The sequence below is a fragment of the Myripristis murdjan genome, chromosome 15 (genome assembly GCF_902150065.1).
Source record: "Myripristis murdjan chromosome 15, fMyrMur1.1, whole genome shotgun sequence".
Taxonomy (NCBI): domain Eukaryota; kingdom Metazoa; phylum Chordata; class Actinopteri; order Holocentriformes; family Holocentridae; genus Myripristis; species Myripristis murdjan.
The window spans coordinates 7,685,973-7,703,130 of NC_043994.1; the positions used below are offsets into that span (position 1 = coordinate 7,685,973).

Genomic DNA, 17,158 nt, shown 5'->3' on the forward strand with positions numbered 1-17,158 from the left:
AATTTGCGGGTAGCGAGTAGTGGCAGCGGGTAGCGGGTGGCACAAGAGAGGGCCCTATGTGTGTGTGTGTGTGTGTGTGTGTGTGTGTGTGTGTGTATGTGCGTGTCTTGTATAATTTTGTGCAAGTGCACATATCTTCATGTGTACTTGCATGTTTTGTAATTATCGAATAATAAAGCATGTGCCTATATAATCTTGTGTGCCTGTTTTTATGTCCGTATGTGTGTGTGCACGTGCACGCGTGCGTGTGTGTGCATGTGTGTGGGCACGTGTGTACATGCATCCAGTCTCCAGGACAGAGTGGGTGATATGTGATTACTGCCTGCCTTGTGGAGAGGGTTCACTCATTAACTCTCATCACTGTTGATCTTAATGGGCCAAACAGGGTAAAAATAGACAGAGAGAGGGGGCTCCAACCTTTTAACACCAACCACTGTGTGTGTGTGTGTGTGTGTGTGTGTGTGTGTGTGTGTGTGTGTGTGTGTACCTGTGTTTGTGTGTCTGTGTGTATATGTGTATGTTTGTGTTTCATTACTTCCACTTACCAAAGAGATGCTGTGGTTGGATAGATGGAAAAGGGACCTTGTCAGTCTGAATTTCGCAGCTGTGTGTGTGTGCATGTGTGTGATTGCCCTCACTTAAAAAGCAGAGCTCTTCTTTTTTTGGGCTGGCAGACCTGTACTTACGCTCAATTTACCCAAATGTCTACAGATACACCTCTGCTGTACTTGAACCATCCTCCTCTATGATTATAAACGTCAGGCGCTTCGTTCCATTCTTCAAGTGGAACCGTTTCAGTGGGACAGTGGATCCCAAAAGCAGCCAAATCATGTATTTTTCTCATCTCATTGAGATAGGAAATGTGCATTTTTCATTTTCAGGTTATCATAAAGTAACAACATTCAGCGTTTATTTTGCTCTTCTGTACACAGAGGGATCAGTGCATGCTCACAAGAGGAAAAACAGCATCCGTCTTTCATGACTTCATACCTTGAATGCAGTGTTTTTGAAATTTACACAGAAAATACAAGGTCATTTTTGGGTGGCCAGATCCGTGAAACTCACAAATCCAGGTCTGAACTGTTGTGAATGTGGTTGAGGTTAAGGTTAAGGGTAAGGTTACCATCTAGACATGTTAACAATTCAAGTAGCCAGCAGTTTGCATGACTGGGGTAGAGATGCATTCACAAAATAAAAGCTCACATTTAGTTTAGTTTAGTTTAGTTTAGTTAATTAGTGTATTATGTCGTGGACAGTCCCAATTAATTAACTGCAATTCAATGACAGTAAAAAGGGCAGCTTTAGCCAACATGGCTAATATCCTGCTGTAGTCCCCGGCCAGATGACAATAGGCACCCTAAAAAACAACCAAAAACAACAACAATAGAAGTAGAATAGAATGTATTAGTGTGAATATAACTGATGCTCTTTTTAATTATTACCTTCTTGTGTTTCTGCTGGTTGCAGCTTCATTGAAGTTAGATCACATATTCAAAGCCAAGATGCTGTAGATTTATGGCTGCAGCATCACATCAGATAGAAGACATCTGCATGCCATGTTCATCATTTAATACACATTTTTCTGTAATTCAGCACGACATATTTGGTATCTTTAGAAACCTTGTGATCTCCACTGGAGTTTAAAATAAAGTCCTGCAAGTTTGAACAAAGCTCATCCATGCAGTGATGATAAACCCACCGATGGGACTGGCAGGGTTGACGAGGTTTGAGTACACTCCAACAATCTGATCTGATGTCAAGTGGGAGCTATGTGAGCCAACAACAACGACAAAAAAATCTCATCTCAGCCTGAGCCTGAGGATTTAATTCACTTGCTGCTCACTTCCCTGGCGGCGCTCGAGTGACAGCTTCGTTTCAGGGCTTTAACCTTTGAACTTTGGCTTGGTGACATACGGCCGGGTGACAGGTGGAAGTCACTGCACATCAGGCTCACATGGATCAGAAATAAAAGACACACACAAATACACAGTTGCTCCGTTAAACACCAACTCCACTATCCTTGGGCTGAAGGCCCGTGCTATTTATGCAAAGATGAAAATGTAAAAAAAAAAAAAAAAAAAAAAAAAAAGCGAATTTAAAAAGGATGAAGAGATGAAACAGTGTAAGAGACATGAAAGAAGAGAGCAGGGACACACACACACACACAAATGACAATGTAGCAGCATACTGTAAGTAGACACGCACAATCAGAAGTCATGCAAGCATCACACCCATTCAGTGTTTGATATCTAACATCACTCAAGTATCAAACAAGCCCCTTTCCCTGCATTTCATTCATATCTCAGCATGATTCAAAGGCTATGTAGCATTTTATGAATTACCTTAATGAAAACACACTTTATAATGAGTGAACTGACAGTGAGTTTACCTCAGCCCTGCCAGCAAGTTGAGAAAAATGATCCCAAACAACTTAAATAACGTATTTTCTTAGGTTTCAGCTAAATGCACCTGACTGCATCCCCTATGCAAGTCACCACAGTGCCACCACCCTGGCTGGAAAAACACCTGTTTTCTCATACGCACACACACACACACACACACACACACACACACAGAGAGAGAGAGAGAGAGAGAGAGAGAGAGAGAGAGAGAGAGAGAGAGAGAGAGAGAGCAGCGTCAGACAGCTCTAATGACTTTTACAATTAGCAGCGGGGCTGGATTGTGATGTGAGGTGTCTCGGTGTGGCTGGGGGTCGATAAATCTGCCAGATAAATGATCCTGAGTTGCCACGGCACCAAAAGGCCACGACACAGATTAATCAGCAGGTACAGGAATTGGACACCAGCCCCTTCTATTAGATGCTGTTTCACAAAACCACGCGGTTTAGTCACATCTTTTTTCCCATATTTCCTTGTATGTTAGGTATAGAGCTACTTTCCCCACAGTGACTTAAGGCTGAGGAGTTGTTACGACTGTAACTGTGACAAGTAATCAAAAGCTCAATATCAAAATTGTGAGTTGAAGGTAACCAGTGGCCCATGGTTTGTGGAACAAACCTTTTTCACAGCAGACATTTTGACATGAAATAGCAGGTAGACACTGGCGTTTCTGGTTTCAAGAATTCTCCCAAATGTGATATTCTATTTAATACTACAGGGGTGATCTGTCTTATTCTGCCTCATTTCAGAGCAGACACATGTCAGTAGAAAATAGGATGGAACAGGCGAAACTGCATTGGAAACAAGTGTAGGTTTTATTGGTTTTGAGAATGCTAGATTAAATGACTGACATTGACTGACATATTTGCAGTTAGAACCTATAATCCCTCATCCATAAAGGTCCAGCATGCCACATTTTACAAGATATTATAAGACTGGAACTTGTTTGCTGGCAAAATGGCTGTTTTCACCTCATTCTCTACGTCACAAGGCAATCTGTCGAACAGAAATGATTTTCAGACACGAGCTGACACATGAATGAAACTTGACTCATTGATGGAGATCTGCCATCCAAACACAACACAGAGCAACTCAACAGAGACAGGGATAGAGAAAAACCAAAGACAGAGACAAGTGGGTCATCCTGCAAATGTCAGAGGTAACCATGTAATGTCACTTGTGCTATTTGTGGCTTCGTAACTCTGATGACTGATTCAAGCAAACTCTTATTTTAAGGGAGAACTGGCAATGCTATTTTAGTCAGAGAGGAATTTCAGTGGTTTGGCATGTGTGCATTTTAAAGGGTGCTTTCCTGGGCCTGCAGAGCGAATACTCAGCTGTGAATGTGAAAATTGCATAGGTGTAAATGTGCAAAAGGTTTTTCTTCTCTCTAAGGGTCTGTTTCCTAAAATGAAAGTGCCAATTTTATAATGCTTTGCTGCGGACAGGCTCCGCTGACAACAGGAAAGAACTGAGGTCGAATCACACCCACGGCTTGTTTTCTTTGGTCAGACCTATTATGGGACAACCCAGTCACCAGAATAAATGCTGCCATTTTACACTTCTGCAAAGCAACAAATTTGCTGATATGTCAGTGATTATGAACCAAAAATACATTGCATATTAACATTTAGACCTAGAGCCAGGGCGCCTGGTAGGTCATTTGCTGCATGTGATCCCGTCTCTCTCCCATGCCTTTCCTGCCTCATTCTACTGCACCTATCAAATGAAGCTGAAATGCCCAAAAAAATTATCTTTAAAAAACATTTACACCCAGAGCCAAAGTGGTGGAGCCTGTGTCAATGTCACATTACTGTTAACACTAGCTACCGGGAGCCTGTTAGCTACTTAAGCCACTTTTGTTTGCTTTGTCGGTTTTGTTGGCCACCAAAACTACTTGCTTAAGGTTAGGAAAAGGTTTGTCGTCATGGTTGAGGTCAGGAAAATGTCTTGGTTAATGTTCAAGTCCTGTTGATTGTGCCCTCTGCCACCCTGACCACCTCCTAATGCAGTCTTTTCCGCTCTGTTTGCATTAGGTCACAAAACTTGAGAACATGACATTTCAGTGTCTTTGTTTGCAGAGGCCAACATTTTTCATGGTGACTGGACTGATGTGAAGTTTTACTTTGTCTTCAAAAGAAGTTTACACCTGGTTCATTTGGCTCAAGTGTCTCATAATGGCTGATGATGGAATGAGGCTGCTGTAAAAACATCATTTCACCAGTTATTGGGGTTTTCTCCTTTAATTGCATTTCAAACATATGCATAGGATGCAAAGGGAGGGGACATTCAGCAACAGTTTCATTGCAACACTGAGGCAACATTAAATGTGGTCTTAAGGGGAACTAAACTGTAAACCCAAATGTCTGTGAAGCCTGACCTCTAATGGTGAAAAGTTGTGTGCCTGGTCTTTGGTAGTAGGTGATGTCACCACCTGTCATACGTGATGGATGATGTCATCACCTGGCACCAAAGGCCAGGCACCCTACTTTTCACCATTAGAGATCAGGCTTCACAAAAGTTTGGGTTTAGTTACTCTTTAATTTTAAGAAACACTAAAACTACACTAAAAATGCATACCCAGGTTTGAGATGAGGTGCACCAATCATCTCCATGGTCTTGATTTGGCTGCTTTTGGTGTAGGTCACATTTTATTTTTACAATACTATATTGAGGTTTTGAAATTATGCCAATGTGCACTAATTACATCAGCCAAGGCGGTGATCCCTCGAAATGGTTATGTTAACACCCCTGTCCTGTCCGTCCATCTGTCAGGATGGATCTGCACAAAACCTGGTGGGAAGGTTGGTCATGCGCCAGTTAGGAAGAAATTAACCCTATGGGCCATCACTAACTGTGCTTAACACACTTTCTAAAGTACATTATCAAATTAAAATATGAACTCTTCTCATTATGATTACTTTTATGTGTGTTTCAGATGACAATTATACAAAAGTATCCTGCTGTATTAATTTCCCATTTTGTTTAGGAGTGGTGGCAGTGTTCATGCTGCAGAGGAAAACATGGAGAAATGTTCAGGTGAATGGATCCAATTCTCATTGAGGTAAAACCCCATTACACACCAATTTAGCAGCGAAACGACACGCTCACATCTAAATGGATCAAACTCATTATCACTGCAAACATGTGAGTCGCTGGTGTTAATGTGGAGATCGAAGCTATCCAGCGAGTGTGGTCTGCAGTCAAATCTCATGTTGCGGCAATTAATTACCATGCTGTGCCTCTGAGACTCTAACACCGACTGTCGCTGCATGGAAACACCTGCATGACAGGGAGGGAGTGGACTCATATGGAACATGATTTCAGTTCAAATAGTTAATCATCTTCATTAGGAACTGTGCGTTTTGTATACATCTGTGGTTCGGACAAACAGCCACATCAATAAAATTAGGTCATGTAGCATGAAGTGCTACATGACCTTTGTTGACCATTGCTGGCAGCTAGAAGGAATTACGGACATTGACACTTGGTTGCTGTTTTGAAAATGTCGGACTACTTAAAGAACGAATCCATCCAGCTCTGCGTAAGCTTTTTTTTATTTCACAAAGTTACAGAACAAAACATTTGTAACAAAGATCCAGTGGGATCTCGCTTTGCATTTTAAAATACATGGACCATTTATGTTAGTTAGTGGACTTTAGCTAGCTAGTAGTTTACAAACTAGTTTTCACCAAAAATTTGCAGAAAAACAGGTTCCTATTATCATATGTTTAAAAAACAAACATTATGCATTTAATGACCATACAGACTTTATAGAGTTGATAGAGTTTTATGCGAGTGCAGTATGGGAATTAAGAGTTATATAACTGTAGTTCAACTAACTAATGACAAAAATAAATACCTTCTGAAAACAAACTTATGAAAGTGGCACAGTGCGTGGACTCTGCATGTTCTCTCCATGTATGCGTGGGTTTTGTGGGTGCTCCAGTGTCCTCCATCATCAAAAACATGTATGTTAGGTTAATTTTCCTCTTAGTATCCTTGACCAAGACACGGGGATTGAACTGAATTTGGTCTCCAGGTGCTACACAGTTGCTGCCCACTGCTCCTAATAAGGAGGACAGGTCACATGCAGAGATCAAATTTCCCTGTGGAAATCTGGATAGAGGATAACGTAACTTATCATCCTATAGTAAGAGTAAATATAGCCACAAGTGGTAATGAGCGCTCCAAGCCGCATGAGAGCATATTGAGCTTTGATGCTCATTGGACAGTTGGTGAATTCTGCCAAGCCGTGTGTGGGCTTCACAAAGCCGAGCAAAGTCACTTAAGCTAGTTTGACTGTGTAAAGAAGGAACAAGAGCGATAACACACTTGTCTCATCATCACAATCAGAGCTTGACATTAATCCCCACCCACCCGCCAAATGTGGGTAGAATTACATGCCAGCCTTTGCTGTGTGGCATTTTCCTTTAAAAAAAATCATTCTAATTAACAGAACCTGAACTTATTTCAACGGGTAGTATCACATTCCAGTATGATAGTTCATGATACTACTACTCCCATGAGCACTGCCTGCACATCATTACTGTCTCATCAGTAATAGCCAAATGAAAGGAAGCAAGAAAGTAAATACATTTGCCTTGGAACTGCAAGTTATGCTAACGGGTGCAGTATTTGGCGAGAATAAAGTATCTTCTCTGAATGCCTCCTATCCATATTTTAATAAATAACATACTGGTAATGTAGGAGCACCGCTGTCCTGGTGTCAAACAGCCCGTGACTGACTCAGCTTTAAACTGATTTTTTACAAGATTCAGCAGGATTTCGACTCGGCTATTAGAAACACTGACCTATTATAAAAGAATATTATATGTCTAAAATAAAATATCAAAGGTTGGAAATGGGAAAAATATATTTAACAAGTCACTGCATTTCGGAGAGCAGGCTAGGTCTCTATGAAAAGGTCCTAGAAATATGAATACAAACATTAAGAGCCATAGGGGCAGATATCAAACACAAAGCCATGACAGCAGAAAACCTTCGCCTCACATGGTGACCTAATTCAGCATTAAGTTCATGTAGTGAACGTTGCCATTTGGTATTGGACCAAGCAGAGACTAGAAAGGACTTGGTATTTTCTCAAAGTTAGCATGAATCAGACTGTCGCTGAGATTTTTTCCTCCTATGAAAAAGTTCTATATTTTTATAATAAGAATCCATCCATCAGCTGAAAAAAAATCCTCTTTAATGTGGAGGTCTATGGATTCATTTATTATTTACTTTGAGTTTATTCTGTTTTACTTGGTGTGTGCGTAACCCACCCAGTAGGCGACTCTCGCTCCTCAAATCTGACACAGAGACACTGAGGAGTAAGATGCCTCAAAGCCAAAGCCAAAGCCAAAGCCCGGGTACAGAGGTTCAGTGAATTTGTTGTTGAAGGTGTGGAGGTGGATCAGTGTGTCAGAGGAGACGCTGTAGAAGGACAGAGAGCCAGCAGCCCAGTCCAGATACACCGCCACTCTGTTAGAGGAGGCCGGGACGGGGATGTCTGCTCCTTTCTTATTGTGCCAGGCGGCGAAACCACCATCATAGCACTCCAGAATCCAGGACATGTCATTACATCCAAGCTCACAGTCAGCACTGTTGCCTCTCCTCCTGATCCCTCTGTAGGTCACTGCTACAGACACCTTTCCTGTCCACTCGACCTCCCAGTAGCAGCGACCGGTCAGGCCGTCTCTACACAGGATCTGTTTGCAGACGTCGAACCTCTCGGGGTGATCAGGACATGGCTGCTCCTCTTTCATTGTCACCGTCCTGTTGTCCTCAGACAGGACCAGGTCTCTGTGTCCTGTGTTTGTGTCCAGTTTGACTTCACAGGCATCTGATGGAGAGAACAAGACACAGTGCAGCAGCAAATTTGTATCTAACAGACCTGTTGTGTTTATTATCTGCTGATTTATAAGGAGTTGTTAACACTTTGATGCAGACACAGTGTGTCAGCATCTTCATTCACAGCAGGATCTGAATGAATGGCCGTTACATTCTGCTGTGAAAATTAACTTCACATTCGTAAGAGCCATTATTACAGAAACTAAACTACATTTATACATCATATATATAATTTGTATAGTCACAACAAATAATAAAGAGATGTAAATATTTACATCAAATCATAGAGATGTAAATATTTTTGTATTAGTAATATTTTCAAGTTTTATTCATTTGGGGGTAACATTAATTCACAAAATACTTCATGCATAATCTGAATTGCCTTAAATTAAATAAATTAAACTAAATTCACTCACTGGTTCAAAATTACGGCATTTTTTTCTGATTTGAATTAGGACATTTCTCCAAACTAATATTTATACTCTGACAATCATAAACATAGCCACTCTAGAAAATATTAAGCTACAGTGATACTGTTGTAATCAATTAATTTTCATCATCAAGCCCTTTATTTATGACAGTGAATAGGATTTAATAATGATAATAATAATAATAATAATAATAATAATAATCAACATAAACGCTATTATTAAACTTTCTGTGAAAGGTTATGTTAGTTTTGCAAAATGATCGATAGACTCTGATAGACAGTGGGGTGAACTGTTTGGAGAGCCTGTATCTCACTTTGTTTGTCCACACAGTTTTCTGTGTGGACTTTTCAAAATGGTGAAATGAATTCAATGAAATGAGTTTTTTGTGTGTCAAAAGTTAGATGGTTTACCAAAATTATCAAGGGCTCAGGTGAATGTGTTCACTTTTTTGAGAGTGTGGAATTTAGATTAGAGAAATGTGTAAAAATGTGTAAATATTAAAGGATAAAGAATGTCTCTGTAGTGGAGCATTAAATGTGTTTTTGTTTGCTTCAATGGGTAGAAACAGCTGAGAACAACCAGCAGAAGCTGCAGCTGCACCTAAACTGCATCTAAACAGCTGAAGGTTTGCAGCTTTGAGTTCATGGATCAAATTAAATCCACACTTACACTTCCTCAGACCTGGTTTCAACCACTGCTTGCCACCATGGTCCGCCCTGCAGATGGAAACATAGACAGCAAATAGCCTTCGTTATAAATGATATACCTGGCAATGTCACTCATATCCACCATTAAACATGAAAAAAATCTTCAGTCTCTTATAAGATAATGGGCCTCGTTCAGTAACAGTGTGTATGCAGCTGAGTCAAGATGCTGTCCATGTTGCTTTTATTTTGGTGTACATCCTTAAAACGTGTGTGCAATATTCTCCACCATAAAGTCAAAATTTCTGTATATTGCCAACCTTTTATTAAATGAATGAATATGAATTCATAATTCTGGTTTACCTGTTGTAGCAAGGGGGGCTTTAACCCCTGACCATTCTAGGTCTTTCTAAGAGCCGTTTAGTGAGGGGGCAGGGGGTCTTCAGGGGGAAATAAAAGGCCAACAGTAGAGTCCACACAGAAGTGGTAAACATTATCTGAAAGCTGGGAACCTGAAGACTGATTTGAGATGCAGCTCAGCACTCTGTGTCAGGTTATTACGGTCATAAATCTGTAATAAACATTGTGATTTGGTCAAGCACCTATTTATTTTTGTATTTATTTAGAGTCTATAAGGAGTAGAACATTGTGATAGGAGGATACGATAGCTATTCCCCTACTCAGTTATGTGCCATAACTTGTTTTTGGGTTGATACTATTTGTTACACAGATTTGGTGCAAAATGTAACCATTTTTCATCACTAAAGAATTAATAAAAATGGGGGGGAAATCCCTCCAAAATACTGCATTAGGTCACCAAAATCTTGAGGAACACTGTAAAAAAATGCATAATTTGATTTGGTGTCAAAAACTTTTAACATTTGGAGATTTCTGTAAGAACTGCATTTTTAGATGATTGGGTGATGAGTGTTCTGTTCTGGAAAATGCTCAGAAACCTCCCCCTATTGGCATATACCCGGAAAGACAGACATCCTCTGAATGCCCTGGGCCTGCATGGGATTAGCATAAAGTGGGCATGTCTGCAAAGGGGTGACCCATGGGTGCCCAGACAACCCATTTTCATTCAGATATCTTGAGGTCAGAGGTCAAGGGACCCCTTTGAAAAGAGCCATGTTAGTTTTTCCCTCATCAGAATTTAGCCTAACATTGCAGAGATATTTATCCCCCTTGCCGACATAACATGCCTGACATCAATTGCTTCCTTTGGTCATCTAGTTTTATATGATATGAGTATCTTCACTCTAGCTTTGAAGTAGCTAATGTCAACAGTCCAGCAGCTTACTTTGGATATTAATCAACAGAAACAAACACTGGAAGGCCTGAAAAGTTAGATTAATAAATTACAAACAGAAAATAAAACTCTAAGGGCAGATATCGCTGACTGTTGGCACTATAGCTGAAGGTGGTCCCTGATGATTCATGGCATGAGGGGGGAAGACCATTGATATCCTGGAGAAACTTGATATGGAGGTATATGAAACTGGAAGCTTGCTCAGTGATTAATATACCCTTACCCTCTCTGTCCATAATGAGCTTTATAACGATATAGCTATATATCAATAAAGTTTGTTATGGACAGAGAGGGTAAGGTGCATCAAGAGAGACTTATTCATCTGACCAGTTATTTTTATTTTATTGTGAGTATGCCAGTATGGTGATGGATATGGTGTATGGTGACAGTCTTTTAGATGGCACTGTAGTGTAATAGTGATGTTTTTCTCAGCCAAGTATAACTGTTGTGATATAACTTGTTAATACCTTAATGGGAATCTTTGTGTGCAGGCTGTGTAGCCTACAGAATTCACAAAATTGTTTGAATTTCAGTTTTTTATTGTTATTTCTAATTTTCACTAGTTTTTAACACCAGAACCCATGTATCTTGTCTTTTCAATGGTTGGGCAGCTCTCTCCACCTCTACATCTCTCCAAGACAGGCTTCCTTATACGGAGAAAAGAGTTAATGTGGCCCATAGCCTGTGCTTCTCCATACCTGAGAGTTTCCAGTCCCCAGGTTGGATCCTCCAGTCCAGCAGAGAGCAGCTTCACTCCTGAGGCTCCTGGATGATTGTAACTCAGGTCCAGCTCTGTCAGATGGGAGGGATTGGAGCTCAGAGCTGAGGCCAGAGAAGCACAGGCTTCCTCCGTCAGCCGACAGCCTGACAGCCTACACACCATCATAAATACAATCATCACTTTGTGTGTTATTGCTGCCGAGTTCACTCATTAAAACCAGAGAATTTGCTTCCAAAAGGTGCGACCATAAATGACAAACTAGCCTACCGGTCAGTGCTGTCTTCTGCCAGCATTCCTGACTGTGGTGAGGGGAGTGTTAATCTTGGTTGCCATTTGTGTTTTATTGTATTGTGGCTATAAATAAGATGTGTACTGCCATCCACAGTGAACCGTAGTACTGACCCTGTTGGTCAAAATGTATGTAAGAGTACAATCAGACTTCTGGATGTCCTTTTTTGTTGTGACAAATAATCGCATTTTAATGTTGCTCCATATTAGTGAAATTAAAAAATAAATCTGGAATTAAATACAATGTTGAAGAAATGTCCAGGAAGGCAGTTATTTGTTATTTTGTTATTGCCAGTCATTTCAGACCTCTGACCCTGAGGAAAAATGTGGACCTTTAAGTAATAAGTTTGAAAACCTCTGATCTGTTTCACTGCTCTATTTCTATTTCATGGAGATCCACCTCATTGTTTTGGAGATATCTGCCTAACTGCTGAATGACCATCACAGTGACATGAAGGCCTCTGTTTCACAGTGGGGCAAGAAGGGATGAAGACAAAAACACTGAACAGTTGATCCTCATATGGATCTTAAATGGTTAAACATTTTGAGGGAATGGACCTTAGTTTGAAACGTGACAAATCAATCACCGTGAATGGATGTTACCTGAGAGTCTCCAGTTTACAGTGTGGACTTTCCAGTCCAGCAGAGAGCAGCTTAACTCCTGAATCCTGCAGCTCGTTGTTACTCAGGTCCAGCTCTCTCAGACTAGAGGACTGGGAGCTGAGAACTGAGGCCAGGGCTGCACAACTTCTCTCTGACAGCTTACACACACTGAGCCTGAAGGGAAATTAAAGATGAAAACAATAACATTTAGCATGTTTTTCTCATGTGGTGATAACAGTATGTGTTTAATATATCCAGTTGTCTATGAACCTACACAGATTTATTGGAGGCTTTGACCAGTGGCAGCAGTCCCATTAGAGCCTCCTCTGAAGCAGAGTATTTCTTCAAGTCAAACACATCCAGATTTTCCTCTGATGACAATAAGATGAAGACCAGAGCTGACCACTGAGCAGGGGAGAGTTTGACTGTGGAGAGACATCCTGAACTCAGGTAGTGTTGGATCTCCTCCACTAGAGAATGGTCATTCAGCTCATTCAGACAGTGGAACAGGTTGATGCTTCTCTCTGGAGAGGGATTCTCCCTGATCTTCTCCTTAATGAACTGGACTGTTTCCTGATTGGTCTGTGAATGACTCCTTGTCTTTGTCAGCAGGTCTCGTAGGAGACTCTGATTGCTCTGCAGGGAAAGACCCAGGAGGAAACGAAGGAACAAGTCCAGGTGTCCATTTGGACTCTGTAAGGCCTTGTCCACAGCACTGTGATAAAGGTGTTTTAGATGGGAGTTTGATTGTTCCTCTGACAGCAGATTGACTCCAGAGTTGATGAATGTCAGAAAGACATAAATAGCAGCCAGAAACTCCTGAATGCTCAGATGGACAAAGCAGAAAACTTTGTCCTGGTGCAGTTGACGCTCCACTTTAAAGATCTGTGTGAACACTCCTGAGTACACTGAGGCTGCTGTGATATCAATGCCACACTCTGTCAGGTCTGCTTCATAGAAAATCAGGTTGCCTTTCTCCAGCTCCTCAAAAGCCAGTTTTCCAAGAGACAGGATCATCTCCCTGGTCTCTGGAGTCCAGTGTGGATCTGTCTCAGCCCTGCCATGATACTTGACATTCTGCACTTTGGCCTCAACCAGCAGGAAGTGGATATACATGTCGGTCAGGGTCTTGGGCAGATCTCCTCCCTCACTGGTTTTCAACACGTCCTCCAGAACTGTAGCAGTGATCCAGCAGAAGACTGGGATGTGGCACATGATATGAAGGCTTCGTGATGTCTTGATGTGGGAGATGATTTTGCTGGCCTGCTCCTTATTTCTGAACCTCTTCCTGAAGTATTGTGCTTTATGTGTGTCAGTGAAGCCTCTCACCTCTGTCACCATGCCAACACACTGAGAGGGGATCTGATTGGCTGCTGCGGGTCGTGTGGTTATCCAGAGGCGAGCAGAGGGAAGCAGTTTCCCTTTGATGAGGTTTGTCAGCAGAACGTCCACTGACGTGGACTCTGTAACATCAGTCAGGATCTGGTTGTTCTTGAAGTCCAGAGGAAGTCGACACTCATCCAGACCATCAAAGATCAACACAACCTGGAACTGCTCAAACCTGCTGATTTCTGCTTCTTTGGTCTCAGTGAAGAAGTGATGAAGAAGTTCCACCAAGCTAAACTTTCTCCCTTTGAGCAGATTCAGCTCTCTGAAAGTGAATGGAAATGTGAAGTGCACATGCTGGTTGGCTTTGTCTTCAGCCCAGTCCAGAGTGAACTTCTGTGTTAAGACTGTTTTCCCGATGCCAGCCACACCTTTTGTCATCACTGTTCTGATTGGCTGATCTCTTCCAGGTAAGGGTTTAAAGATGTCCTCACATCTGATTGGTGTTTCTGGTCTGGCTGGTTTCCTGGATGCTTTTTCAATCTGTCTGACCTCATGTTCGTGATTGACCTCTCCACTCTCTCCCTCTGTGATGTACAGTTCTGTGTAGATCTGATTCAGAGGTGTTGGGTTTCCTGTTTTAGCAATACCCTCAAACAAACACTTAAACGTCTTCTTCAGATTGGATTTGAGTTCCCGTTGGCACCCTGTGAGAGTTTCTGAATGAACAAACAACAAATTGCAAATAACAAATGGATGTTACATTAAATGGGAGAAATGTGAATATTTCCTGGTAAATCTATCTTTTAGTCTTTTCACCTGTGAGAATGACGTGTGTCATGCCATGAAGGCCATTTCATGGCCTCTGCTATTGTTTCCAATGCAATGACACAGTCCCAGGTTAAAGTTCCTGGAACCAAACTTTTAGGAGGTGCTAGGGGGCTGTCCATATTTCATAGTTCACAGTTTAACAGTTTAACAATTCACAGTTTAATAAACAACACAGTGCACTGGAGTGCTGCTGCCGTCCCAAGGAAGCCATTGGGACGTGATGAGGAAACAGAAAGCTGCTTTTCACTGGCAAGCATGAGGAGGAGGAAAAGCTGCCTCCTGATGGCCGGGAGAAAACACATCCTGTGTAAAAAGCCTCAGAGGCTGATAAAATGTGTCAAAGAGCATCATTACATACATCACAACTGGTTTGATCTGACTGGGTGTTGATCTTGGCTTTTAATTAGGTTTTCCAGTATTTTTGGCGAAGCTTGAGATGGCTGCTGAAAATGTGAATAAAAAAATTTCTCAAATTTAGGAGAGCCGGACATCGTGTGCACAGACAGGAAAAAATTAAGCAGGACGACAAACACAGTAGCGCTAATTTTTTTTGTGGGGTAATGCCTTTCATGATTGGTTCTTCATGCAGCGGAAATGGAAACAAAAGACAGAACCTGAACTTTATGGGTTCTGAAGAGTCCCGTGTTATGGAAAGTTCCAGATTACTCTCGGTGGTCGAAAAGGAATACATGAAATCAATTTAGCCCATAACTATTGTGTGGAAAAATTAGTGTGTAGCCAAATGTGAAAGGCAACAATTTTCATTTAGGCTTTGTATGCGGCATTACACAATTTTTTTAGAAATTAATATTTTAACAAGGTTATCCTTGGGGATTGTGATAATTTCCCTTCTAACTGGGAATTTGTGTTTTGTAATGTCTATTTACAGTAGCGGTTAGGAATTCAAACACTTCCATTTTCCCATCATTCCTTCTTTCTATTCTGTTAAAATTCTCTTACTGCTCTGCAGACGGTTAGCCAGGTCCTCCCGCTTCATCCTCCTCAGGAAGTGCAGTGTGATCTGCAGAAAAGCATCTCTGCTGCTCCTCCGCTGCTCTTCCTCCTCGCTATCCAACACCTCCTCATCCTCCCTCTGCCTCTCTAAGCATTCTGGATAATCTGGACTCAGAGACCTCTGGATTTTTTTCAGCTCGTTCTTCACAAAGGTGACAATATTCTCCTCAAGCATCTGGAAACAGAAAAATAAAAGAATTAAACTTTTGGACACAGAACACAAAATCAAATCCAGGTTAAAGAGACTGAGGTTGAGCTGCGCAAACAAGAATTCATTTTTAAACCAGGTTAAATCATGATTTACTGGTCAATTCTCTTTCACCAAATTAAGGATTCAATTTTAACTTATGTTCAAACCTATGTTTAGTTTCTACTTCAAGCCTCGATTAAATTTAGTCCTGTTGCACCAAAACTCCAAAGACAGACTCTTGGCCCTTTTTGTCAAGGATGAACCTGGATCTTTGTACAGTCCATTACGTGCTGCTAGCTGTCCCGGGACAGCTGGTGCCCTGTTGTTACCAGTATGCTGTTTCTTAAACTTAAACTTTATATATATACTTTCTACCCATACACTGGACTTGCACCCTGTAGTATATACTGCCATGCACTTGCTGAGCCATGATGAGGGGTCTATATGCCTGTTAGCTAAAACATGTGACACTGTCAGTGGATACAAATGAACATGTTTCTCTCATTTTACACTCTGGCTTCTGACAGCATGTGAGTCTGTCTTTTTTTAGTCTTAAATGTTACTTTGATCACTTGTTTGTTCACTTGTTTTTGGTAACCAGGCATCACCATCTTCAGTTAAGTGCAGTTTATGTCTCTAAGCTTGGATTTACTAGAACAGGATCAGTTTTTAATAGTGCGACAAACTTCTTCATTTTAAATCTGATTTAATCGCCTGCTTCTGACCAGAACCAATCTTAGGTTAAATGAATCCTTGCTGGTGCAACCAGCCTGAAAGATGTAAAGAGTGCAGCATGGAGGCAATTATGAGCAGTATTACTGTTTTTTCAGTTTGTATGTTGTACATTTACACACCGTAAATATGGAGATCAGGTCTGTTTGATGCTCCTGGGCAGCCTGACCATTGGGAACCTCTGAGTGATGCTGGTGGACTCTGTGGAGGACACACACACACACACACACACACACACACACACACACACACACACACACACAATGAAGGCTGTTTTGATTATTGGATGTGGTGTTTTTAATGACCAGTTTTAAATAATTACCCATTATCAACAGAGTGGTGTCCATCCTTGAACTGAACAGGTGGTTTATCCATAGACCAGTCACTGCTCATGGACACACAGCTGCGTTTAGGTTCAGGTCCAGGTCCAGGTTCTGGTCTCGCCTGCTGGATAGGTCTTCAACAGAACACATGCAGAACTTTTCCTGTGAATAATGCTGCTGTAATGATTTGCCTGCTGAGCTCTGAGATGGAGAACAGTCATGGACAATCAGAGATCCTCTTACCTCTTAGCTTTAGTTTGGCTGTCATGTTCCCCAGACAGAGTGGTTCTAGAGGCAGGGAACCTCCTCTTTCTCTTCCCAGCTCGTTCCATAGCAGAGGCAACACTTTTACACAAACACAATAGGCTGATTCATTTCAACACACTTTCCGTGAAAAGATACATGATCTCTTCCTGTTAGTACCATGGCACATTACCACAGAGTGACTGTAACACTCAGAGCAGCCACCCTTTACAGCGAGGCACTGAGTA

General features: G+C 41.4%; 1 protein-coding gene across 1 annotated transcript; it reads right to left on the reverse strand.

Annotated features, from left to right (window-relative positions):
* Positions 1–6,006: 6,006 nt before the first annotated feature.
* Positions 6,007–16,929, reverse strand: LOC115372209 (NLR family CARD domain-containing protein 3-like). Its single transcript, XM_030069904.1, has 9 exons — positions 16,911–16,929; positions 16,667–16,801; positions 16,467–16,545; positions 15,369–15,597; positions 12,526–14,296; positions 12,252–12,425; positions 11,338–11,511; positions 9,353–9,399; positions 6,007–8,244 (listed from the first exon to the last, which is right to left on the reverse strand). The coding sequence occupies exons 2-9, from the start codon at positions 16,735–16,737 to the stop codon at positions 7,706–7,708; spliced, it is 3,084 nt and encodes a 1,027-aa protein (XP_029925764.1). The 5' UTR covers positions 16,738–16,801; positions 16,911–16,929; the 3' UTR covers positions 6,007–7,705.
* Positions 16,930–17,158: the final 229 nt, after the last annotated feature.

Bases quoted from the DNA above. Each gene is read 5' to 3' on its own strand.
- LOC115372209 (XM_030069904.1), bottom strand. From the start codon at position 16,737: ATGAGCAGTGACTGGTCTATGGATAAACCACCTGTTCAGTTCAAGGAT. The intron at 15,598-16,466 runs GTGTGTAAATGT...TTCTGTTTCCAG, and splicing joins ACCTGATCTCCATATTTACG to ATGCTTGAGGAGAATATTGT. The intron at 12,426-12,525 runs GTAGGTTCATAG...ATTTCCCTTCAG, and splicing joins AAAGCCTCCAATAAATCTGT to GCTCAGTGTGTGTAAGCTGT.